This window comes from Gossypium hirsutum, chromosome D11, assembly GCF_007990345.1.
Source record: "Gossypium hirsutum isolate 1008001.06 chromosome D11, Gossypium_hirsutum_v2.1, whole genome shotgun sequence".
Taxonomy (NCBI): domain Eukaryota; kingdom Viridiplantae; phylum Streptophyta; class Magnoliopsida; order Malvales; family Malvaceae; genus Gossypium; species Gossypium hirsutum.
This window is the reverse complement of record NC_053447.1, coordinates 15,637,092-15,663,215: the sequence shown is the minus strand read 5'-3', so window position 1 is coordinate 15,663,215 and position 26,124 is coordinate 15,637,092. Positions and strand designations below refer to the sequence as shown.

At 34.4% G+C, this 26,124-nt stretch overlaps 2 protein-coding genes across 8 annotated transcripts; one reads left to right on the top strand and one right to left on the bottom strand.

Moving 5' to 3' along the window:
- Positions 1 to 3,090: 3,090 nt before the first annotated feature.
- LOC107912475 (uncharacterized) lies at positions 3,091 to 17,652 on the bottom strand. Of its 6 annotated transcripts, none has more exons than XM_016840670.2 (16): positions 17,125 to 17,647; positions 15,738 to 16,432; positions 13,815 to 15,167; positions 13,266 to 13,679; positions 13,102 to 13,173; positions 12,856 to 12,945; positions 12,709 to 12,746; positions 12,507 to 12,594; positions 12,279 to 12,416; positions 11,414 to 11,605; positions 11,248 to 11,327; positions 11,091 to 11,163; positions 6,012 to 6,113; positions 5,590 to 5,695; positions 4,483 to 4,570; positions 3,091 to 3,548 (listed from the first exon to the last, which is right to left on the bottom strand). In XM_016840670.2, exons 1-16 carry the CDS (start codon positions 17,492 to 17,494, stop codon positions 3,371 to 3,373), a joined length of 4,077 nt encoding a protein of 1,358 aa, XP_016696159.1. In that variant the 5' UTR covers positions 17,495 to 17,647; the 3' UTR covers positions 3,091 to 3,370. The 6 variants fall into 6 exon arrangements, 5 of the variants coding, with proteins under 5 accessions (XP_016696159.1, XP_016696156.1, XP_040962191.1 ...); XM_016840667.2 differs by having other exon boundaries at positions 12,279 to 12,422; positions 17,125 to 17,646; XM_041106257.1 differs by having other exon boundaries at positions 12,709 to 12,743; positions 17,125 to 17,646.
- A 5,241-nt stretch (positions 17,653 to 22,893) lies between these two features.
- LOC107912476 (probable glycosyltransferase At5g03795) lies at positions 22,894 to 24,848 on the top strand. 2 transcript variants are annotated; one of them, XM_041106255.1, is made up of 3 exons: positions 22,894 to 23,594; positions 23,689 to 24,037; positions 24,147 to 24,848. In XM_041106255.1, the coding sequence occupies exons 1-3, from the start codon at positions 23,098 to 23,100 to the stop codon at positions 24,624 to 24,626; spliced, it is 1,326 nt and encodes a 441-aa protein (XP_040962189.1). In that variant the 5' UTR covers positions 22,894 to 23,097; the 3' UTR covers positions 24,627 to 24,848. The 2 variants fall into 2 exon arrangements, with proteins under 2 accessions (XP_040962189.1, XP_016696160.1); XM_016840671.1 differs by having other exon boundaries at positions 24,105 to 24,848.
- The last annotated feature ends 1,276 nt before the right edge of the window (positions 24,849 to 26,124 follow it).

The window sequence follows — 26,124 nt, the reverse complement described above, 5'->3', positions numbered from 1 at the left end:
AAAATTAAACCACCACATCCGTAGGAAATAAAGTTGAAGTAAGATGGTATCCGATCTTCCACGTGTGCGATATTTTAAATTAGTTTTGGCTTTTTGGGGGGCACTTGGCGGCCCATAACCTAAAAAGGAGGAACTTTAAGGTATGGAATGGTGTCTGTAATTTTCTTTAAGAAAACCATAACAACCACACTCAAATATTTTTGACCAATAGAAAAGACACCCCACTCCCTTCATTTGCTTTCTACAAATGTCCTTTTCTACTTGTGGATCAGGCAATTAATTCCTTAATACAAGTAGTCAACAACTCAACAAGTGAAGCCAAAGCAATAATTATAATAATACTACACTGTTTATTTTCACCTTTGATAATAGTGTCACCTTCATTCATTCCTAGTTTCTCTTTCCATGCTGCTTTATGTTCTTGCCATTTTCTAAAATATTCTTATTCATTTTTAATTATAAATATATTTAATAATATAATTAATTTAAATATTATTTTTAAATAATAAATTGAACTTTCTAATCCATCTGAACCAAGACCATCTAAACCTAGACAAGAAAATAACAAGATTTTAAAATCAAAATCTTATTCCAACTTATCATTAACACTTCTCTACTCTTTTATTTCTTTCACTGGCAATTAATTAAGAAAAATCCATGCGTAACTTAATATATGTGAACTAAAATATAACAAATATATTCATTCAAAAACATATTTATATATATAACATCAAAATATAAAAAAACAGTAATCAAAGCTTTTGTTGATATCTCAATAATCAAAATTCAAATTCAATGAATGTAATTCTCCTTCCCTTAATTTGTAAAAGAAAAAAAATACCTTAGTTCAATTGTGAAAAGTACATAGGTTAAGTTTTTTAAATAAAAGATATAGTATTATTTTGATAATTTGATATAAAATTGAATATTTACTTAATATGTAAAATTGAAAAATAAAAAGGAATATTTAGTTAGGGCAAAGCAAGTCAAAATTTTTAAGCAATGGCATCAATGTGATTTTGGGGGGAGAGAAACAAGTGGCAAAAGAAAGGGGGAATGAGTGTAGAGAAATTTGTTTGGAAAAAGATTTAAGGGAGTGGAGAACAGATGCAATTTCAATTGTAATAAAAACGGAAATGTAAATAAATTATAATATACATAATAATGCAAATAAATTGTAATAAAAATAGATAAATCAAAATATGCATGTTTAATCATTTATTATATTGTCTTCATATATTTATACAAATAAAAAAAAAGTAAAAAAGATCAGGGCAGCACAAATAGTTAACTATTTATTCAGATAAGGCATTTGTCTGTAATTGAGTAATGAGCAAGTTGATGCACACAGAAAAGACAGGTTAGATTTAACCCCACAAAAAGTGCTTCACTTTTTTCTTTTCCATTTTTTATAAAAACCCAAATACCAAAACTGCCCTTCCCTCTCAATGATTAATGATTTTATTAATATAATATAATGTTCTAATGTTATACCTACAAAATTCGACATGTCCCACTGATTTCCCCTTCCTAAATTTTTCCATATTCCCCCAACAATTAGTGTCCAATTTTTCATCAGTAAATAGGGAAATGTTGACTGAACAGCCACCTGCACCTCAGAAGAGGTTTCTCACCTACCCAACCAGAAAATAAAACCCTTCCTTTTCTTTTCCCTTTTCCTGAAGAATCTGAAGTTATCCCCCCCAGGGTCTGCTTTTGATTCAAGCTAGTTAACAAGAATCTGACTGGAACCGACTTTTGGTTTAGGGATAAGACATCTTGTCCTGAAATTTAATAACCTTTTTCAATTTAATTTTAAAATCTTATATTTTTTTAAATTTTATTTTTAAATTTAAATTATGTTAAAATTTGATCATATAATACTCTAAAATTATACCACCTTATCATTTAAGAATTAATTTTTTTAAAATTTTAAAAATACCTTAAAATATATATATTTTTTTAAATCAAATGATGATATCACAAATTCTATGTCATGTTATGTAACCTAACAAAATCTAAGTTCAAATATCAAATTAAAAAAAATATATCAAATTCTAAGACTAACGTGTAGCAAAAAAAAAAACTTGAAGATAAAATCAGAAAAATTTATCAAATTCAAAGATTAAATATAACCTTATTCCTTAAGGGATAAATCCCCCTATATGTTTAATAGCACCAACCAACTCACCAAGTACTCTCGGCTCCAGTAAATCCCAATGTACTTCTTTCAAGATTCCAATATGAAAATATAAAATAAAATGAAGAGCGAGAGATTATGCCAAAGGAGAATTACACAAAATGGATTACAAAAATATGGGATTTGTCAATATGATGTTTCAGCATAAAGTGAAGTTTGATTCCCGAAAATAAATGTGTGAAAGAAACAGCTTATCCTCCTCATCAAACCTAAGACACGTCAGAAAAATCCATTTTTTGGATAGATTTTCTTTCTCCCTTTTTTATTTTTGAAAGAAAACTGTGTTTAAATACAGATTCCCGTTTATAAAATTTAGAACCTAGAAACCTGGACTGCTAAATCAATGTAACCTCTACACGCGGCAATTAGAAAAATATACACCTCTATAACTGCAGGACAATTCTGTATACACTATACAATTGAACGAACATCCGAAGCTAAATTCAAAATTTCAGACATTTTTGACCTCTGAAAAAACACATTCGATATCCTACAATGGCTTAAGTGGTCCAAAACAGCACGACATTATAAATCAGGTGGTCCTAGAATTTACGATTTCAAACAACAATGATGTACACACTTCAACAACTAAAATTTAATTCTCAGGGGACTTTTCTTTTTCAAAGGAAAGATAAGCTAACCTCGTTAGCAGGGCAGGGCTCTCATTTCTTGTGTAAAAAATACACCGTTCAAACTATACAAAATGCCGCACTTCGGTCCACAATGCCGGGATTGAACATCATGATTTATTTCTCAAAAGTTAACAAGTTGATTCCTTCACTAGGATTAGGTCTTGGATATCTGTTCTTTGTCAGTCCTCAAATCATTAATACTACTACTTGGAATGAACAAAAAACAAGGAGAAAAAATAGGGAAAAAGATAAAAGAGATTAGCCTGCTAAAAGAGTTCATTTTACTTCAAACTCATCGGGTTCAGGTAAACAGGCTACTTTAACGTGCCCCAGGATAAAGATTTACACAACCACAAAAAATTGTTCCACAAATTTGAGAAAGAAATGTAATCATGACTTACTAAGGATGTCAGGGCAAGTTGTAACATGCAGAATACAATTTACAGAGAAACTTCATGCTCACACAAGCAAATATTGAAAGGACTCCAACAAATTGTTGATGTCCCTCCTGTCTTCTTTAAGATGCTAGAAACCCTCATCACCTGCCTGAAGATTGAATCACCTGGGAAACACACCTACAGATCCTTATAATCCTCGAATATCCAGATCTAAGGTTCCCAACTGCTGCTTTAATTTCAGCTGAGAGTGCTAGATTTTCGGTCCCAGTGGCAGAAGTCTGTAACTGATAAGGTAGGATATCTGAAGGATAAACTCCACTGTAAGAAACCAAGAAAAAAGAAAGTATAATTAGTTGACAAATTATAACAAAACATATCTGCCTTGATTCTTCTTGATGCATAATGTAATATTTTACAAAGATGAAATAAGATACAACAATAAGCAATCATCATATGTGCACAAAACCAATATTTGTATATTTAGACAATTACAGCATCTGTTGAACATGTAAAGAATCATTATCTGTCACTTATAATACAATCTGTTCCAGAACTGGAAAATTTGATGACCTAAAAGAGCTCAATATTGATGACACTTTTATAGCAAGACCAATAATATAACATTCAATATACGGTAAGCAGTCAATCCAAAGTTAAAAAAACTGAACTCGTACAATAAAATTATCTGACTTTTTGAACTAAAGTTTTATTGGAAAAAGAAAGACATTAATTTGAAGTCTACATTAATTATCGAACCAAACCAATCCATAGAAATTAGTATAAAATCAACATAATGAACAAAGCAATTACAAACTATTTGCAACTTGCGAAGACCAAAGCTCTGGATACAAATTATACAATAGTTACAAATTAATCCATTCTCATTACGGCATAAATTTCTCAACCACGTGAAAATATCTTACATCCAAACCATGTAATTCAGATATAAGACAAAGAATGAGACTCGCAAAATGCTTATCAATAAAAACATTTAAAGGACAGTTTATGCCAGACTTTACCAGTTCAAACACATGCTGTCGAGAGTCATCATCCAAATCAGGCAATTCAGATATAAGATAATGCATCAGACATTACCGGTTACAAATTAATCCATTCTCAATAGAGCATAAATTTCTCAACCACATGAAATGATCATACATCCAAACCGGGCAATTCAGAAATAAGATAAAGCATCAGCCTTGCAAAATGCTTATCATTGAAAATTTAACAAACAATTTATGAAAGACTTTACCAGTTCAAACAAGTCATGTCAAGAGTCATTGTCACCTTTACACCACTGTCAAAATCAATGAAAGCAAACTGCAAATCCAGCTGCTTAGCTGCAAAGCATAGAGGTGCTATCAAGTTTCAATCTAAATTTCAACAGATATAAGTGCAAAAGTAGTTCACTCAACAGAGATTTTACTTTGCCAAGCCATGTATGGCTATACTCAAGCCCTAATACAACACTACTACAAAATTGAAGTAATTGGATGAGATAGAAGCATTAAAACTTTGGATGGTAATTGCACAAGAGACTCAACCTTGAGTGTGTCCAACTCACTGAAGAAGAAACCTGACCACTATTTGTTTCATGATTGTTATTCCATCCTACCACTAGTAAAAGAAACATCTAGGAGTGACGCAGGAGCTTCAAATTAAAAATCAATAAATTTTATTATTTCAGTTTATTTTATTTAAAGGATTAGATATCTTTTTTTGACAGCTAGGATTATAATTACTTGGGAGTTCAAGTATAGGATTATTAATTAAACTTTATTTGCAAGGAAGAGTAGAAACTTTGTTTCCAAGTAAATCTCCTATATATATTCTGTAACAGAATTTACAGCAGCAGACTTCTATTATTATTTCTTTCAATTTAATTAAGAAACCTAGAGGTTTTCTATAACCCTATGGTTTCTAGAGTTCCATCTTCTTTCCTGTTCATTTGTTCAGCCCTAATTCTTTTTAATTGCTACAGTTTTCTTCCCCAATCCACATCAAGGAGCCTAAAATTAATATTTTTTTCCACTCAATAAAAATTAAAACGAAAAAAAGAAGAAGTCAATAAAACAGTTTCAAGGCAGGACAGAACATGCACAGGCTTAAAAGGCATTATATTTAACAAGAAAAGTGATCTAGTCATCCATCTCAACTATGGTTTCAAGACGAAAAGAACCAAATAGCCAACAACCACTTCGCCTAATTGCAAGAGGCTTGATTCAAACCTTAGCAACCTAATGCCCACCCAGAATATAAAAATAATAAAAAGAAAAGGCTAAAATTTTAAATTCTCCAAAGCCATTGACTTAAGGATTTAAACCATGTTACAAATAACATAATGATGGAAAGAAAGTACCTGATGGAGAATTAAAGCTATTTAGAGTCATATTTCTAATCTCTAACCGTGCTATCTGTACTTCCTCAACCACATCAAGCAAATTTCTTAAAAGTGAACAGGTTCTCTGCATAATCAGAACAAATAAAATAAAAACAGTTTCAAACATTGCCTTTATCCTGAAACACTGAAATTTCTGAGATAACAAAGTGCACCAGGAAAATCTCAAGTTCAACAAGCAAAGTCAGAAAAGATAACTGCAAGAAATTACAGTTCCTTGCTTGAAACCTAAAAATATGTACTATTATCTTCATTCTAGTACAACCACGGATCAAGACATAAGCAAGGTGTACTTTTCTGATAGAAGTTAAACTGAAATAAGTTGTTTTATTGCAGAAGAGAAAAGCAAGGTACAGGTGAAATTATGAGACAAAAGTACTTACTTGTGTTTCCTGTGCCAAACTTTTGGGGCCAACATACTTCTTTGTCGGTTCATGGTTAAAGACAGAACGAAATGCAAAGCAAGCATCCATGTTTGGGAAGTTCTAATGAACAAATAAAGATAAGTATGAGAAATGAAACAGGGGGGGGGGAATGGCTTCATTTACATGGTTGACTTTTGTTAGAATCCCTATAATTAAGGATAGAAATCTTACCTTATTACTATTAGTTCTCTTGTAAATAGAAACTAATCTCAGTTACTGATTCTTAGGAAATTAGGTTATCAATTACTGATTCTTAGGAAATTAGGTTATCAATTACTGATTCTTAGGAAATTAGGATTTATTTCCTTTAAAATGATTATTCCTCTCTATATAAATCTGTAAACTAAAGCAGTAGAAGTATAACTGAATTTTTTCCTAAGTTTTTTCATGGCATCAGGGCTTTAGGATTCATTCGATCCTATTTTTCTTCTCTAATTTCCCTTCCTAAAAATTCCTTTGGTTTAGTCCTCCAATGGGTGATATCAACAAAAATTTCTCTGAAACTGAGACATCACAAATAACTCAGAATATCAATCAGGGAATCACTCAAGGTGAAATTAATTCCTCCCTTATAATCACCAATCATCGGCTAAATGGGAAGAACTTCCTGCAATGGTCTCAATCGGTTCTTATGGTGATTCGTAGTCGTGGCAAATTAGGGTACATCAATGGAGAAATTCCACGACCAACCATAACTGATCCTACTTATGCCACTTGGGAACTCAATAATTCAATTGTAATGGCTTGGCTAATCAATTCGATGGAAGGCCATATAAGCCGCACCTATCTTTTTTTCAAAACTGCAAAAGGCATGTGGGATGCAGTCAAGGAAAACTACTCAGATCTTGGAAACGCCTCCCAAGTATTTGAGATCAAGCTTAAGTTAAAGGATATCCGACAAGGAACACTCGAGGTAACTCACTACTACAACAATCTGAAAATTTTGTGGCAAGAACTGGATATGTATTATGAGGCAGATTGGGGTGAAGGCTTAGAACACAACAGGTTTATGACCCATCTCAACAATGAACGTCTTTATGAGTTTTTAGCAGGACTGAACCGTGAGTTAGATGAGGTCCATGGCCGAATTCTGGGCATATCACCTCTTCCAACGATTGGTGAAGCATTTGCAGAAGTTAGAAGAGAAGAAAAGCGTCGTCTTGTCATGATGGGAGATTCAAAGGAACTTAAACCTATGACCCCGATTTCTAACCGTCCTACTGAATCCTCTGCTCTCATCTCCAAAGGTCCACAGCCACAAAAACAACGTGCTGGAAATGATTCTGGATCAACAAGACCATGGTGTAGTCACTGCAATCGTGTTGGTCATACAAAAGAAAAATGCTTCAAACCCTATGGCTATCCTGAAAAAAAAACAGAAGGATAATAAGACTGCCACGTTATCCTCCACTACTGCTGATGATGTTCTTGATGTTTGCTTAACCAAAACACAGCTTGAGACTCTCCATAAGATACTTGGTACTCCCACTACTCATGGATCTCTAGCCACTCAAGGTACTGCCCTCAACATTGCTTTTGAATCTAATAATCAATCTCCTTGGATACTCAATTCGGGTGCCTCCGATCACATGACAGGTGACTCCACGTTGTTTCACACCTACACTCCTTGTCATAACAAATCCCGAATCCGCATAGCTGACGATTCTTACTCACCTGTGGCTGGAATAGGAGAAGTACAAATGACAGAGAGTTTTTCTCTCGATAAAGTCCTACATGTCCCAAACTTGTCCTGTAATTTACTTTCAATTAGTAAACTTACTAAGGATGAAAAAGTTCTTGCTGAATTTTCTGAAATTGGTTGTGTGATATAGGAACAGAAATCGGGGAGGATGATTGGCACTGCTAAAGTTGATGATGGACTATATATTTGGAATAAAAACAGTACACAAGGGGGATTGGCTCTATCCACTTCAAAAGAGGACACTATTATGTTATGGCACCGTAGGTTAGGACATCCAAATTGTGTATTTGAAAAAATATCTTCCGCTGTTATTTCGAAATAAAAGTATTAATTCCTTGAAGTGTGAAATTTGCCAATTATCTAAACATACCCGTGTGCCATACCCATTAAAACCACATATTCAGTCCCAACCTTTTTCGTTAATCCATAGTGACCTATGGGGAGCCAGCCAAGTGAAAAATATTACAAGGGCTAGATGGTTTATAACATTCATTGATGATCATACTAGGGTTTGTTGGGTCTATCTACTCAAAGAAAAATCTGAAACACCCAAAGTATTCCAAAATTTTCACTCAATGGTTCGAACCCAATTCAACTCTACCATACATACCCTCCATACTGACAATGGGAGAGAATACTTCAACTCTGTCTTAAGTCCATACCTTTCTGACCAAGGCATTATACACCAAAGCTCTTGTCCTGACACTCCTCAACAAAACGGGATCTCTGAGAGAAAAAATCGTTACCTCCTTGATGTGGCTCGAGCCATAATGTTCACTATGAATGTTCCAAAATACTTGTGGGGAGAAGCTGTCCTCACTGCCTATTATCTGATAAACCGAATGCCATCAAAGATCCTCAATTTCCAAACACCTCTAAATACTCTTTTAAAGGCCTTCACTCTATTTCATGTTCCTAATCTTCCAGCCAAAATATTCGACTGTAAAGCTTTTGTCCATAACCATCAACCAAATCAATCCAAACTTGATCCTCGAGCCCACACCTGCATCTTTATTGGATATTCCCCTACACAAAAAGGCTATAAGTGTTACCAACATTGCGCCGAATGTTTGTCTCTCGGGATGTTACCTTCTTTGAAAATGAACCATACTTTGCAGCATCTCATCTTCAGGGGGAGATTTTTAATGAAGATGAGACCCTTAATACTCTCCTCATTATACCTCCTGATCCTACTACTACTATCACAAACAAACCTATCCCAGATTTAGTTGTTTCCCCTGTGCAGCAAGAATTTAACACCGTCCTTCCCAATAACAATACCTCCACCGAAGTACAACCACCTGATCAAGGAAAAGAACAAATACAAGTTTACTCCCGACGGAATCGTTCTCCTGAAACTGATACAGCAGTGTAAATTACATCTCCAACCGAGGACTGTTCTGAAACAGAAGTCTCACCTCCGTCACCATCCATCTATCTTCCAATTGCAGTTCGAAAGGGTACAAGGAGCTGCACTCAACATCTTATTTCTCGGTTTGTATCCTATGGAAATTTATCTAAGTCTTACAAAGCTTTTGTGACTAATGTTGATTCTGTAAAAACTCCAAAAAATATAGAAGAGGCTCTTGAATCAGCTGAGTGGAGACAAGCCGTGATGGAAGAAATGAAGGCCCTCAAAAACAATGAAACATGGGAAGTCTCGGATCTACCTAAAGGGAAAAAAACCGTAGGGTGCAAATGGATTTTCACTACGAAATTTAAACCCAATGGCCGTATTGACCGATACAAAGCTCGACTTGTGGCTAAGGGATTCACTCAAACTTATGGTCTTGACTACAACGAGACGTTTGCACCGGTTGCCAAGCTAAACACCGTTCGTGTCCTGCTATCTCTTGCTGCCAACCTTGATTGGCACTTGACTCAATTGGATGTAAAAAATGCTTTTCTCAACGGTGAATTAAATGAGGAAGTGTACATGGATTTCCCACCCGAGTTTGAAGAAAACAAGGACCAAGTGTGTAAGTTGAAGAAGTCCTTGTATGGGCTGAAACAATCTCCACGAGCGTGGTTCAGCCGATTTGCAAAAGCCATGACTAGCAGAAATTACATTCAAGGACAGGCAGACCACACCATGTTCTACAAGCACTCGAAAGAGGGTAAATGTTGCATCCTTATCGTTTATATCGACGATATAATATTAACAGGAAATGACTCGAGCGAAATTTTGAGATTGAAAGAATTTCTTGGTACAGAGTTTGAACTTAAAGACTTGGGGAGTCTTAAATATTTTCTTGGTATGGAGGTATCAAGGTCGAAAAAAGGTATCTTCATTTCCCAAAGGAAATATGTTCTTGATCTACTGTCGGAAGTTGGTTTGATGGGCAGCAAACCAGCTGAAACTCCTATGGAGTTTAACCTTAAATTGGGAACTAATGAGGATGGAGAAGAAATCGACAGGGGGAGATATCAACGTCTAGTAGGAAGGCTCATCTACCTATCTCACACCCGTCCAGACATAGCCTTCAGTGTGAGTGTTATTAGTCAGTATATGCATGCCCCAAGGGAGAAGCACCTGGAAGCTGCATATAGAATACTAAGATATCTAAAAGGAACTCCTGGTAAAGGCTTGTACTTCAAGAAAACTGTCAACCGAAGCGTGGAAGTCTACACTGATGTAGACTGGGCAGGTTCTGTTAATGATAGACGGTCTACAAGCGGCTATTATAGTTATGTTTGGGGTAATCTTGTGACGTGGAGGAGCAAAAAAACAGTCTATGGTAGCACGCAGCAGTGCAGAGGCAGAGTATCGAGCACTATCTCATGGTATATGCGAAGGAGTTTGGATACAAAGACTTATGGGAGAACTAAAAGTGCCTTATACCAGACCTATGAAGATGTACTGTGACAACCAGGCTGCTGTCAGCATAGCACATAATCCTGTGCATCATGATCAGACCAAACATGTGGAAATAGATCGTCACTTTATAAAAGAAAAAATACACTCAGGAGAAGTATGCATCACCTACCAACCTACTAGACAACAAGTTGCAAACATGTTAACTAAGAGTTTGAACAGAAACATGTTTGAAGAACTTATTGGCAAGCTGGGTTTGATTAACATTTACACTCCAGCTTGAGGGGGAGTGTTGGAATCCCTAAAATTAAGGATAGAAATCTTACCTTATTACTATTAGTTCTCTTGTAAATAGAAACTAATCTCAATTACTAATTCTTAGGAAATTAGGATATCAATTACTGATTCTTAGGAAATTAGGATTTATTTCCTTTAAAATGATTATTCCTCTCTATATAAATCTGTAAACTAAAGCAGTAGAAGTATAACTGAATTTTTTCCTCTGAGTTTTTTCAGTTACCTTACTGATGTTCATATCATTCAATTTGTTTGCAACAAAAATGCTTGAACCTCGACCAGTATTTAACGTGAGACTGCAAATCAGTATAATGTAAGAATAAATGTGAAACATTTCTGACATGTTAGTCTTTGACAGAGAAAAATACAATAACAAAAACCTCTGACTGATAAACCCACGGTAGTTGAGAACAATATTGTGATGGCCATTCCTGTTCTGCAAATTGTCAACCTCCCACAACTGAAGAAATAACAAACAAGTCATGCCTCTTGTCATATAAATTAATTTCCGTGACTTAAGGAGAAAACAGCGAGAGTTCAACATACTTGAATATCCTGGCGTATAAATCTGCAACAAGTTCTCTTCTTTAGATGATCATTGACCAATTCAATAGTGCCAGAAGAACTCTGTTCTCCTTTTATCTTGCAGTAAATGTGAAAAGACTTGGTTAAATTTTTTATTTTCTTTTCCAGAGCTTCAACTTCACGCTTCATTGTGCTAACTTTACCACCGGCTCCCTGTCATGATACAAAGAAACTTAACATAGATCCACAAAGCTAACCAAATATCCACCACCCACATCTTTTAAACCAATATAAGAGGCACTGTGTTGTTCAACTGTAAAAGACAGCATTTTAAGAGAGAGTATGAATCATAATAACTGAGAATGCTGATTTTGGTATAGTTCATAGAATGCTAATAGAAGCATTCAATGCAACAGATTTAAGAGTTCTTCACATATTCCCTTAGGTATGCTTCAAGCTAAATGTTAGTAGTATTTTACAATATAGAAAACCAATGCCCTTAAAACATAAAAATATTCTTTTATTTTTTTGGAAAAATCACATGACATGTATATACACACTTACCGTGCAAATATTGTTACTCAAATTTAAGGCATACAGAATTAATCGTAAGAAAAACATAGATATCATACTCCTAAGACATAGAACTTTTAAGAAAATGTAAGCCAAAATCTTCCAAGATAATAATTCTAATTTAAGCAAATTCTTATCCACTCAAATGTCTTTGAAAGAAATCAAAATACAATTTTAAAAAGAAAATTGAGAGCCATACAAATCCAATCCCGTATGGATTTGATTTAAAAAGGATGAAAACACATGGTAAAATAAAGCAGATGAAGGCCCGCAGAAGCCTTTATAGCAGCAAAGGGCAATACGATGAGGGTACCTCAAGGTTGTCCAAGAATGTAACTGAACATGAATTATCGCCAAGTTTAGTGTCCTTTTCAGCAGAAACAGAATGATGTTTGGCACAATTTAACTTCAACATTTGAGACTTCCGAACTCCGGTTCTTAGTAACTCTACCTGTTTCTGAAATGAGAAATATATCAAGCAATAGAGAGTAGGCATTTGAGAGAAGTGAAGAAAAAAACAAACAGAAAGGAAAGCAAATACCAGCAATCTTTCACGCTTCACATGCATCAACTGCATTTTAGCCTTTCCATAGACTATTCTATAGAGCAATTGTCTTGTTTCAGCTACCCTGCAAGGCCATCATTTCAGCAACTTTACCACTTGTAATGCTAAACCAATTCCAGAAACCAATATTAGCCACATTCGTGATACGCCTGTGATAAAAATCACAGAGGGGAACAACCTTTTATGTAGAATATTGCAGGATTCATTGTATGACTGCTGACAGCAACAAATAAGAGTGGTATCAGCAATATGATAGTGAAGTTTGGTTAGAGTAAAAGGAAGCAATGAGTACCCCTGCAAAAACTAAGTTTCCAATTTTACTTACTGAGCAAAGCTGGGATTGGATTTCAGAACAAAGCAACTCTAATATATTAACCTTCTGCTGATGAAGCAATTTATCTTCCAACTTGTTTATCTGCACATTCAGGTTACTGAGGCCATGCATGTATGTATATAGAAGAGGAAACTTTTACATGGGAATTTAGGTTATGAAAGATGTCATCACAATCTATAACCCATTTAGAAAACTGTTTAAATGAATGCAGTAAATTTAGAAAAGCAAGATACGTACCATTTTTATATTTAGTTTATCAAAACATGGAGACAGTAGCTGATTTGTATCTGCTGATAGTTTGAGAGAAATCTGCAATACAAGCTCTATATGTCAAATTCAAAAGGAAGGGTAAAAAGAAAATGTTGCTATTATATCAGCAAACCTAGAACTGCAACACATACATCAGTCTGATTCATCAATATCTTGACACCTTCAATCCTTTCATTTTCTATGATACTTCCATAAGAATATTCTGATGTGTGGTCCATATTTTTCTCTCCAACTTTACAAAATTTCAGACCATGCTGCATTTGGATATTATTATCTGAATGTTGCACATCTACACAAACTACTTCTTCACTAGTCCTTTTTCTTTTTGAAATGTTCTGGATGTCTTGGACAGGACTAGGGTTAGATCTTCGAAGACAGTCATCAATCCTGTGTACATTTGGACTGCAGTTAAGAGATACCACATCTTTTGCAACAGAGAGTTGCATATTGTCACCATGTAATGCATTATGCATTTCTTTCCTGCAGGGGCATAGACTTGGATCTTTTGAAGTGGGACTCTGAGTTTGCTTCTTTCTAAAGGGGCTCTGAGCAATCATTGCACCAGAGGTTAAATGTCAGCCATAGTATCAATTAAGGGCCAGTATTGACAAAAAAAGAAGAGAAAGATCTGATTGAAGTTCTGACAGACACCAAGAGAAGATATAGAAAAAGATATAAACCTTTTGAGGCGACCTCTCATTTTTCCTTGCATGTGCATCTGGGGAAGCATAAACAGAAGCTTGCATCTGTTCCTCGATAAAATGTTCACTGGACTGGGTTCTTTCAACTGCAGTCTGGGTATTTTTCCCTGGGCCTCCTGACTGCAGCTTCCTGATGGGCCCCTCAGGGAAGTTCATTGAGGTTGAGAAAGTATTCTGCAAATCAAATCCATTACTTTCTCTTTCATCCACCACTTTTACTGCAGAAGTGTTTATCAAACAGTCAACAAGCGGTGCACTTGGTGGTGTTCTGTTTTCAGCTTTTGCAGTTAAATTGTTACTGCTAGGAACGGTTTCTACCGAGTTGCACTCTTGTCTAGAAATAATGGCAATATTATCCTCATTGTGAAGCTTTAAACTGCCAAACAGACTATCTTTATGCCCCGTTGATGATGACAACTTCTCAGTTAACCTATTCACTAGAGGAGAAACAAGCTTATAAAGTGTATCAGTATCTCTCTTATCTTTGCTGATTTCACGTGCAATATCCTTTGGCGAGGAATTAAAAGTGGAAGCTACTAGTGCGGCATCTGCAGAATCTACTGGTGTCAACGAATGATTTGTCGCTTTCTTTCCTGAGTGAGTGAACTTAGAAGGTGAAGTAATTTTAGCCATTATTTCAGTAGATTTGTCATTATATTCATCTTTTGCAAGTCCTGTGGTCTCTCCATCTTGGCTCAAACTACTAACGTTTTTTGGAGTTCCAAGACCACTGCAATCTTTCTCCCCCTGCTTCAGACCAACACCAGACAACTTCTCCTCTCCATTATTAGTGAAGGCATTTTCCTGTTGGCACTGAAGATCCTCATTCATTTCCTCCATGATTGTGTTGAATGACAAAGCTCTAGAAGTAAGGGACTTTGATGATCCAAGTTTTGACTTTGGACCTCCATCACTGAAAGCAGAAGCACAGGAAGAAAGCTCTGGAATTTTTAACTCAGAATTACTTTTCAGAATGGAAGCCACAGTCCCACCTTCATTTATACTTCCCTTGCTCAAAACAGAACCTGATTGCTTTGGTGAAGGAGTAACAAATAGCATACGTCTGGGTGAATTAGTAGTATCCAGAAGAATTTGTTGTCTTTTAGCAGATAATGAATGTATGGACCCCGCTAATGGAGATCCATGCAGCTGAGGAAAATTTTCGTTCAGCCCATCAATAGTTGGCAGCTGATTTCCATTTTCAAAATGTCTGACCAACTCTAACTGAAAAGCTTCACTGCTCCGGTTCACTGGAGTACCATTAGTGATAGCAATGGACTCCAAATTCAACACACGTGTTCCAGACTGAACTTCAGAATTCTCATTGTCTCCCTGAAATTGAAACAACTAAAAATTAGAGCAAATACATGCCTTAGTTCCTCCTGAAGAAAATGGAGATAATTACTAAACTAAAATTAAGTATATAAATGTCATTAACAATCTCCACATGCGGGCATCTACAGAGGAAAAATATAAAATTGTCTCGGTGAAAACTAGAATAGTAACTCTTCTTGAGTTGACAAGTGCAATATAGTTGCATCTATGACATGTCATCATGATGAAACATGGATTTCTAAAAAGAACAGAACCGCATCCCAGATTTCAAGAAAAAGAAAATGACAACTCTGCAGATGTTAGGATCCAAAAGAAGAACAGTATAAATGAAAACTGCTAGAATCCCATGGTGCTACAACAACCCATATTAATCTACTTACTGAAATTATCAAATTTAGTATTAAAAATAAAACAACCAAAATCCTGAGAAAACAATCCGAAGTACCATTAGATTGATAGGAGAACATACTCTGTTCCCGGATATTATCAAATTAAATTATTAAGAACAAATTACCAAAACACAGATAACAGCAATCTAGGCAGAATCAAGTTGATAGAAGAACGCACTTTGTTCAGCTGCTTAGGAGTTTGATGATCAACAAAATCATCAGCAACTGGACTATCCTTTGAGTTTGACGAGCAGTCACGCAAAATTTTAGCTGCAAGAGTGGTTGTTGTATCACTCGTTGCCTCAACCGGTGAGTTATGAGCAATAGAAGTGCCCTTACCCGAAATATCATTATTATTACGGGTGCAGAGCTCTGAATCCCCAAAATGCAAGGGTTCCGTGCAGTCATTACCATTACCATGAGATACAGCACTTGTTAATAATTTTGGCCTAACAGAACCAGAAGCAGGGATGGCATTAAATTCACTGCCTTTAGCCAAGAGTGCTTCTAATGCAGGAGAGAGCCTCCCATAATCATACCGATGCATGCTTTCTCCAACAATACTCATGTCATTGGAACCTCCATTAATAGGTACAGCCAATGGAGACTTTAGTTTCCCCACTTTTGTTAACACCATAGAACTTTCCAGATCAGAAGATGTTCTAGCTTGGAAAGGAGTCTTTTCTTCAGATGGAAGAGGAACTCCCGTTGAAGTATCGAAATCTCCTGATTCTGATCGTGCAATGCTGCGAAAATGCATCGAAAATGTTGTCGAATCCATTGTGATATCATGGTTATCATCTGAAGCAGCAGAATCAGATAACCTTCCAGATCGAATAAAGTTTGCAGACACAGGTCCAAAAAAATTATCTTCTGCAAACCATGGAAACTACCACCATTAACCATTCTATTTATTAGCTTAAATCATTGGATTTTTCTTATAAATAGAACATAAAGAATTTTCAGTAATAAAATATTACTTAGGCTCCATTTTATGATGCTTTTGCTACTTGTTTGTTTTTGCTTTTTTGGGTAATTGATACAAAGCAAATGAAAGAAGTAAAAAGCAGCAGCACAATTTATTTAAAATGAGGAAATAATTGAAAATGTAATACCGAGTATAACATAATTTGTCCATATAGAAGTAAAATCCTGCACTTTGTCATCTAAAGCAATTGCATATTTTCTCATAATCTTTCAAAATTTTTCTTTGCTTTTGTACTGAAACACACTTTTTGCTCCTTCACTTAGGCAAACAGCATAAGCACCAACGAAATTCATAGAATTTGCTAAAAAGAAAATTCACAATTCATATCTACTAAAAGATGGACAAAACATTAAAACATAACTCACCTTCAAACATAATTGCTGTATCTAAAAGCAAAATGGAGCATTTCACTATTCACCAAAAACTATTAACTTCTACCTACTAAAGACATATAACCATGTGATTTAATATCGAAGTCACAATTTATGCATTTTGCTTTCCATACCATTCCTGAAAACTCTAAATTTTGTTAAACTAAAAAATGCTTACAAAAATTAACAATGCAGCCCAAACTAACCATCATTGGAGGTAGCAGATCCAACTGTGCTACTTCCACCAGGAGATGGCGTGTCTATCGGCCTCAAGAACAACTTTCCGGCACTCATAACGTCGTCGTTGTCATCCTCGTCGTCGCCACCACTGGTGGAGTCATCACTATCCACCAAATCCCTAAAGAGCTCAGTTACTTCCTTTTCCGTTTCAGAGGCCTGCTTTGGAGTAGAGTCTGGCCGGGTCTCGTACTCATCATCGCGCTTGAAGATGTGGATTGAGGTGATCTCTCGGTCGGCGAAGCTAACGCGCCGCGACCGTTTCTCCCTGAGCGCGATGCTTCCTTTGTCCGTTCCCTGCGTATCGCGTGGTGGTTCGTCGGGGAATTTGGAGGCCATTCTTGCTAAGAAGCGAGAGGGGAGATTGGGAATTAGGGTTCAGAAATTTAAGTGCATTTTGGTTTTCTGGTGTTTCAGTGGCTTTGTGCGGGAAATGTCGCGTTGGAAATGGGACTTTTGAATTTACATTTTGCAGGCAGCTCATTCTTTATTTTTCGTACATAATTTTTTTTTATTCTTTTTTGAAGCATTCGTACATAACTTTTTAAGTTCTAAAACATTAAGATAAAAATAATAAAATAAAGCAATATTAAAAAGTAGGCTTAAATGTTAAAAAAATTTACTTTGGTAAAAATAAGGGAAAAATATATTAGCAGTTACTAAATTTTTATTAAAATAACATTTCAATTACTAAATTTTCAAAAGTGATAAATCAGTTACTAATATTTATGAAAAGTGACAAATTAGCCACCTAAACTCATTTTTTGCTACAAACGTAACGTACAGCTGATGTGACCCGTTACGGTGCTATGTTGGACATGATCGGATGTCCATATCAAATCCTTTTATCACTTTATAAGGATTACTAGTTAAATAGAAGAACCCTAGTCGAAAGAAGAAGAAGAATAAATTGAGATACCCACTATGATTACGGTATGCTACTGTGGAAACCTAGTCAATTTAAAGACTTTTTGGTTCAATAACAACCCAGGTAGGAGGTTTTTTGGGTGCAAGAAGTATGAGAGTGGGTTTCAAAATGCATGTTGTTTTTTCGCCTGGTTTGATCCACCATTGATGCCTCATTCACGAATTATGTTGTTGGGTGTTTCGAAAAAAGTTAGGACAATGGAAGATGCAAGAAGGAGGGAGAGAAAAATATGGTTGATGGCGTTGTTATTTGAAATTTTGTTATGGTCGTTGAAATGAAAAACTAGCTTATGGGTTTTTATAGATCAATGGTTTGAGGGACATTGGTAGAGGTAGTGTTAAATGTAAGTAGGGCTTTAGGGTGTGAGTTAAATGTTTTGTTATTTGTAATTTGTTTTATATAATGGAGGTTGGAAAGTTTAATTTATGGAATGAATTAAAAACAATAAAGATATTTTGTACACATGAAACAAAAGCATAAAACATTGCAAAATATTGTAATTCATTCATTAATTAAGGCCACAAAAACAAGATAATCCTATATGTCTTGTAACTACATAGGCCAAGCTGTTTCAAAACTTGCCTACAATTCAGTACAATTGAACTGAATGGAATTGTAGGTGCCTAAGTTTAGAAATCAATAGCAATAATAGGAAATTTACACAATAAGCTCCAAACAATTAACAAAATAAACTTACATCTTGCAAGTTTGGTTATGTGATATTGGGTAAAGCTTGATCCATAAGGTGTCATCAATGGGTCTGAGACAGATGACTCTTGAGTAGAAGGCATCCATCTAACAATAGTTGATTGTCCGGCTGATTTCCTCTTGAATGGAAGTTTTTATCTTGGGGCAGCTTCTTTGTGAGTTGGAACAGCAACTTGATGAGTTTGCAGCATATGTTGGTTATGAACACCAACTGTGTGTCTTATGACCTACATGAACAAGTCAAGTCATCTATCGAACACATTGCATATGAAAAGTAAAGTAATGAAGCTAAGTGTTCAAGGCAAATAACTTACTAGAGGGTTTTGGCCAACTTTCACTCTACAACTCCTCTTATTGTGGCCAAATTTCTTGCATTTACTGCACTTCATTTGTACCCTTTTTTTAGTCAGCTTTGTTGTTGTTTGTGGTTCATCAATTTATTTCATTTTGATCTTAGGAGGTCTTCCAGGTGGCCTTCTTATTGGATGGGGCAATATTAGCAGCATGTCCGGCAAAAGCTCCTATTGCTTAGAACCCTTATTGGCCTGATGTAGTTGGAGTAGATGGCAAGCTGAGTTTCCTCGGTGTAGCAGTTATCTACATAAGTTTCAGGGTTCTCATCTTTTAGATGAATGACAGTCACTACATGATTGCAAAAGGATGTCAGTGATCTCCCATTTCTTGCAAGAATGTTCATTTAGGTCCACCACATGCTGGGTGCCTAGACCTCATTCAACTTGATACCTCTCCTCAACAACATGTAATGGGAAACAACTAAAAACAGTTTAACATATTAGGAGTAGAGACATAGGCAGTTCAACATTTTATGACTATTGGCAAAATAAAGGCATACATGGAGCAATCATATTTAAAAATAAATCTATTTACCTCATTGAATATTTGATATTAACATTTAGCTTTTTCTTGATCTTTGGACACAAGTTTCCTTTAAACCTTCTAGCTTATTTTTTCTTTTTGACAATCTACAACATAATTTTGTCCTAATTGTTTCCATCATAGTCATAATGGGCTTCCCTCTTACTTCTAGTATCAACTTGTGTAAGTAGCGGAAAGGAATATCAATTACAAAATCATAAAACAATTCACAAATAAAAAAAAATAAACTGCATATAGAAAAAATATATAGGGTTTACCTTGTTAAAACATTCACAAAGATTATACACAGGCATATCAGACTTGCTCCTTAATGAGAAAGGGGACATTGACTAATGAGCAGGGTTCTTTCCCTTCAACCAATTGTAAGCATCTTGATTGATATTCTTCAATTCAACCATGACATCTTCAAAATTCCTTGCAGTGCTTGCTCTGGCAATTTTCCAAAACAAGTATTTCAAAGTTTTTGTTTTGAAAGAAGCCTTCTTGAAATTTTAACATAAGTGTCTAACATAGTTTATTGTTTCTGCATTAGTAAACAACAAACATCTTGCTTCTACAAGTACAGAATAAAAACAATTTAATTTTTTGACATATTGGCAAAAACAAAAATAGAAAAAGCAAACAAATTGTGTTTTATCTTCTATTCGTCAGACATAAAAGATATCTAATATGAGCTCATAATTTCTAATAACAACTAGGTCAACTCCAGGAACCAGCATTTGTCTCTTTAGTTTATCATCTCTCACAAATTCTGTATCTCTCTCTTAAGAAAAGATGATGTTCATCATTAAATTCATTTTTGTTTTCAAAAATCAGGCAATGGTCTTTGTCGTAGTCGCCACCAGCCACTGTCTATCGGTGTTTCATGTATTGGAAAGTAGGCTTCTTAATTTTCTTTAAACTCTGATGACCAGAGTGCTATTATTTTAAAACTCAAACTTTGTATTTTGCAACAACCCTTATACTGTTTTCTTCTCTGGTATGCGATCTTCCATGCCATTATAAATATTAGGATTACAAGATTCATCATTTAAGACATCATCTTAATTTTTAAAGTCAGTATACTTTTTGTTCTTCAAAGTTGTACCTAATTATCACTTTGGTATCTAAATTTTTTATAGCAGTTTAGTACCTAAACTTTTCATCTCATTATCAATTTACCCCTACCATTAATAATGCTGAAGAAAAGGGTAATGTGGCATGCGCCTTAGTGGTTGCGACAAATTGATAATTAATTGAAAACTTTAGGTACCAAGGTAATAATTAATTGAATACAATTTTGGGAGACAAATAGTTTTAGGGTTTGTTTTCCTTCTATCTTTGGCTAAAGCAATTAATAATGGTTTTTGAATGAACAAAATATCATTTTAGCTCTTTCAATAAGTATATAAATTAACATTTGAATCTAATGTGAATATCACGTTTGTTGGCACTTATAAATGCAAAAGGATTCTATAAATATGTATATTAACATTTGAATTTAAATGTAAATACTTTAAAATATCTATTGCTTAGAAGTGTGGGGAAAACTTTTGTTGGAAACAAAATTAGATACTGTCAACACTTGTGGTCAGCTTGTCAAATTTTTTTTATCGGCACTCATCTAGCTGGCAAAATAAGAAATAAGAAAAATAGTAAACACATTTTTAAAGCCCAACTCTTTGGATTCCTCACAAATGCAAATTTCTTTTTGTGTAAAAACCTTACTTTTTGAACTAAAAATACCTTCCGTAAGGGAGCATTAAAAACCCATCAAACTTAACACGAAACACTCACATCTCTATCATTTCTTCAACATGTATCTCAAATTCCATTCAAAGTCTCTTCTCCTTCATTTTTAATATTTTTATTGTTGAATTTTATACTAGTTGACTTTATATTTAAAATTAGTAAATATATAAGTATTAGATATAATTTTATTGTTTGATCAAAATAAATATTCATTTTTTTTAAAATTATTGATTTTTTAATTTTAATATTATTAAATAATATTTTACATTATTTTAGATAATTTTAGATGAATAATAAATATGATATCTCATTCTTTTTAAAAAAACTAATTTTTTATTTTTTATTTACATCAAGTGATAAACAACAGTATAATTATATAGTAAAACCTATTTATTTTATTCAACAATTTTTTATTAAAAATGTTATATTAAGTAAAAAAAATTAAAATGATTATTAGTCACATTTAAAATATTAAATGTGAAAAGTTTCCATTTTTAATGGTTTATCAAATACACCACCGTAAGTATTATTTTATTCTTTTTCAAATTATAAAGGGTGAGTCTATCTAATATGAGTCGGCTGAGTCCACGAAGACGTGAATTCAAGCATGTTAAAGTATATCTATCTTCCTATTTAATAATTGAAGAGGGGTATAAATAATTTTAGATTTTATCTAAAAAAAAATTGCTTCTTTACTCATATAAAAGTTTCAAATCAATCTAATAATAAGATTGCATTTTCTTCCACTTAAATTTAAAATTAAAATTTGATTTCTTTAAAACAATAAATTCATAATTATTTTTTAAAAGAAATAATTCTATAATTTAATTCTTTAAAAAATTTATAATTATCCAAATAAAATATAAACTTAACCCTTGTTTAGATTGAAGTGAAAAGGATAAGTGTGTTTTTACTTGTTGTTAAATAAATAAGTTGGAATGTGCAACCATGTTTTAAAAACCAAGGGGCAATTGATTTATGTTGAAGTTGTTAAGAGAGTAAAATGGTGCCAAGTTCCAATCAAAGTCCGTAATGGCGACGGCTCCCTAACTCAGATCTAGAGGCTATCGGGATCATCTTCCTTCCTACAACTTGGAATATTTTAATATTTTAAATATTATGAATTAAATGCATGCTGTAATGGCATTCCCAAAGAATAATCCTAATTCTCAAGATATCATTTGTATTTTTTGAATTAAAACATCTTTTCGAGGTTTATAACCTTGAGTTATTTTCTTTAAAAGTGCATCCCAACATTTTATTAATAATTACCCCCAATTTTTAGTGCAAGAAATATGGATATTAAATCAAATCAATTTCACATTCCCTTTAATATTTTTTTTCTTCAAATTTTAATGATTAAAATAAATCATACACGTGTATATATGAATTCTATATGAAAAAAGGGAAGCAAGAACATGTGTATACGAGACCGATATTGGAATAAATAGAGGCCAACTTGGAAAAACAAAATGGAAGCGTCGACTCAAAGAAACTCATTATTAATAGAAATGGTGAACGTTGGCGGCAAAGCACAACCTGCTATCAAGAAATAAATCCCCCAACACCCTCAGCTACTTCTACTTCACCAAGTTCATTAATTTTCTTTGTTTTCAGTTTCTGGTACTAATTTAGAACAAAGGGTTTTTATTGCAAGATTCTGCATGTTGTTGTAGTTATGATGATAAGTCCTCATAATGACAAGGCTCAGCATACACACATTTCATCTTTCTGGTCGTCTCCTTCATTGAATTTGGGTTTAATCCTTGTTATACCGTCGGTCGTGCTCTTAGTTCTTGTCTCTACATTGGTTCCTCACCCTTCCACTTTTTCTCCGTTGTCTTCGCCATGGAAATGGAGATATGGCGGCCACCGGTATTCTTCCATCTTCAATGGGTCCTCCACGGATTCTCCTTTCATGGAAGCTGAAACCGATAAACTTGCCCCCAACATGTCTTTTTCAGATGCACTTATTGACAAAGACGTTGACAATGTTACATCCACGACAAGAGTTGTAAAGCGAAGCAGCAAGTTGGAGATGGTCGAAGCATATATGGCAAGAGCTCGATCCTCCATTAAAGAGGCTGCTCGAGTTCGGAACTTGACATCGATTCATCAAGATCCAGATTATGTTCCTCATGGACCAATATACAGAAATGCGAATGCTTTCCATAGGTATACAAATTCAATTTTTCTTTACAGTTTTTTTTTTCTTTTTGTGACTAAATTACAATGAAGTAAAGATCTGGTTGAAATCGAAATAATTTAGGAGTTACTTAGAGATGGAGAAGCTGTTCAAGATTTATGTGTACCAGGAAGGAGAGCCACCAATGTTCCATAATGGTCCATGTAAGAGCATATATTCTTCGGAAGGAAGGTTCATTCATGAAGTGGAAAAGGGAAAATTTTATACAACTCAAGATCCTGATGAGGCTTTGGTTTATTTCCTTCCATTCAGTGTTGCCATGCTGGTTCGTTATCTCTACAAGTCTGAATCCCTTAAAACGGATGCCATCGGACGGATTGTCATCGACTACATCCATGTCATTTCCGGTAAATATCCTTACTGGAACCGTAGCCTTGGTGCTGACCATTTCATGCTCTCCTGCCATGATTGGGTAAGTAATATATATTTGCAACTTGGACATCATATTTAGGCGTATTGGTTGATTAATTTACTTGCAGGGGCCGCTTGCATCCTCCTATGTGCCTCATTTGTTCAACAAGTCTATTAGAGTTTTATGTAATGCAAACACTTCAGAAGGGTTTATTCCAGCTAAAGATGCCTCATTTCCAGAAATCAATCTCTTAAAGGGTGAAGCGGATATCGGCGGTCTTCCACCCTCTCGTCGGTCCATTCTTGCCTTTTTTGCAGGTCATCTCCACGGCTACATCCGGTACCTCCTCCTGAATGAGTGGAAAGATAAAAACGACCCGGACGTCCAAGTGTACGACCAACTTCCCAAGGGAGTTTCGTACATGTCGAAGCTGAAGAACAGCAGGTTTTGCCTATGTCCTAGCGGATACGAAGTGGCGAGCCCGAGAATTGTGGAGGCCATTTATGCAGAGTGTGCTCCGGTGTTGATTTCAGACGGCTATGTGGCGCCTTTCAGTGATGTCCTAAACTGGAAGTCCTTCTCGGTTCAGATTACCGTCAAGGACATCCCCAACATAAAAAGGATATTGATGGGCATTTCTCAGAGATAATATCTGAGAATGCAAAGGAGAGTGAAGCAAGTTCAAAGGCATTTTGTGGTGAACCCAAAAGCATAAGAGATATGATGTTTTCCATATGATTAATCACTCTATTTGGCTTAGAAGATTAAACGTTCACATTCAGGATTTTGGTGTTCCTTGATTTTGACATTTAAGTTTCTTGTCATATGACTTAAATTACGAGTAAGGAAATTGCATAAGCATTGCTCAAAATTTCTTTTAGACGAAGCAGAATAGAAAGGTATAGGGTTTAGGGTTGGGTAAGAGAGTCAAAGCAAAAGAGAGAGTAAACCGTATAGCCTAATGCCCATTAGTTTTTTTGGTCCTCAATCCCTCATGTCATCCTACAACACAAACATCGCGTAGATTTTAGAAGCCCCCCTGCTGTTAGTCTGCTGCCACAATTACATGGTGGAGACACTCTTTCGCCAAATGCCTAAATTAATTCCGCTATGAATTCCTCCACCGCCACAACTTGAAATGACAATTACAACGTACCAACGTAACGTTAAAAAAAATAATGCATTAAAATCTATAGAATATACATTAAAATTTATATAAATATAAAAATCTCAAACACAATGATATTTCAAAATACACAATCACGATATAGATTGTTTTCTTAAATTGTAAGCTTAATTCATCCATGTTGTTATAAATAAAAAATAATATTAAATCTCAATATTTATTAATCCCTCGTGTCTTAGGTTCCGTTTGTTTCAAGTAAAATATTTTACAGAAAATATTTTCAACCTTTTTCGATGCTTGTTTCATGTAAAATAGGATGGTCAACGTAAAAGGTTTTCCGGCCAACGTAAAATCATCCCCTTATTCTCGTAAAATGCCTTACCAAAATTTTTTTTGTATGACATCTTCCAAACTGATAAGACTCTATTCACTATAACACCCCCATACCCGACCCAAACATTGGGTTAGAGCATTGGGATGTCACAATCTTTACTACATTCTTCACTTGTAAAATATTTTATTATAAACTTTCATAACTTTTCAATTTAGTCCCCTTTTTGTCATAAAAGTTTAATATTCATTAATTAATCATATTAAATCAATTTTCTTTCTAGTTATATTTTAGCACATAATTTATCTCAATATATTATTTCACATATTAAATTTATATGTATTTTACTTCTATTATTTCATCCACATATTTTCTCAAAATTAACAATTTAGTCCTTATTATCATAAAAAATCAATTTTTCCACAATTTCACTTTTACAATACTTTATGCATATTTCATCATCTCATAACATATTCATTAAACTTTTACCATAATTTCCTTATTCATATATTAAATTGTTTTACACTTAAACTTTTGTATATTTTTCAATTTAGTCCCTATTACCATGTAATTTATTTTTCACCATATAAGTACTTTGATCAAATAGTTCATTATAATATCTTATTTCACATGACAAATTTTCATGCATATCACTTTTCTTGTTTCAATTATAAATTTTACAAAGTTTAC

What these genes read in the sequence shown, in the direction of transcription:
- LOC107912476 (XM_016840671.1), top strand. Translation starts at nt 23,098, where the DNA reads ATGATGATAAGTCCTCATAATGACAAGGCTCAGCATACACACATTTCA. An exon ending in AATGCGAATGCTTTCCATAG is followed by an intron (nt 23,595 to 23,688) that starts GTATACAAATTC and finishes GAAATAATTTAG; the next exon opens with GAGTTACTTAGAGATGGAGA. An exon ending in TGCTCTCCTGCCATGATTGG is followed by an intron (nt 24,038 to 24,104) that starts GTAAGTAATATA and finishes ATTTACTTGCAG; the next exon opens with GGGCCGCTTGCATCCTCCTA.
- LOC107912475 (XM_016840667.2), bottom strand. Translation starts at nt 17,494, where the DNA reads ATGGCCTCCAAATTCCCCGACGAACCACCACGCGATACGCAGGGAACG. An exon ending in CTCCTAAGCAGCTGAACAAA is followed by an intron (nt 15,168 to 15,737) that starts GTGCGTTCTTCT and finishes TTTCAATTTCAG; the next exon opens with GGAGACAATGAGAATTCTGA. An exon ending in ATAAACTAAATATAAAAATG is followed by an intron (nt 12,946 to 13,101) that starts GTACGTATCTTG and finishes CTGAATGTGCAG; the next exon opens with ATAAACAAGTTGGAAGATAA.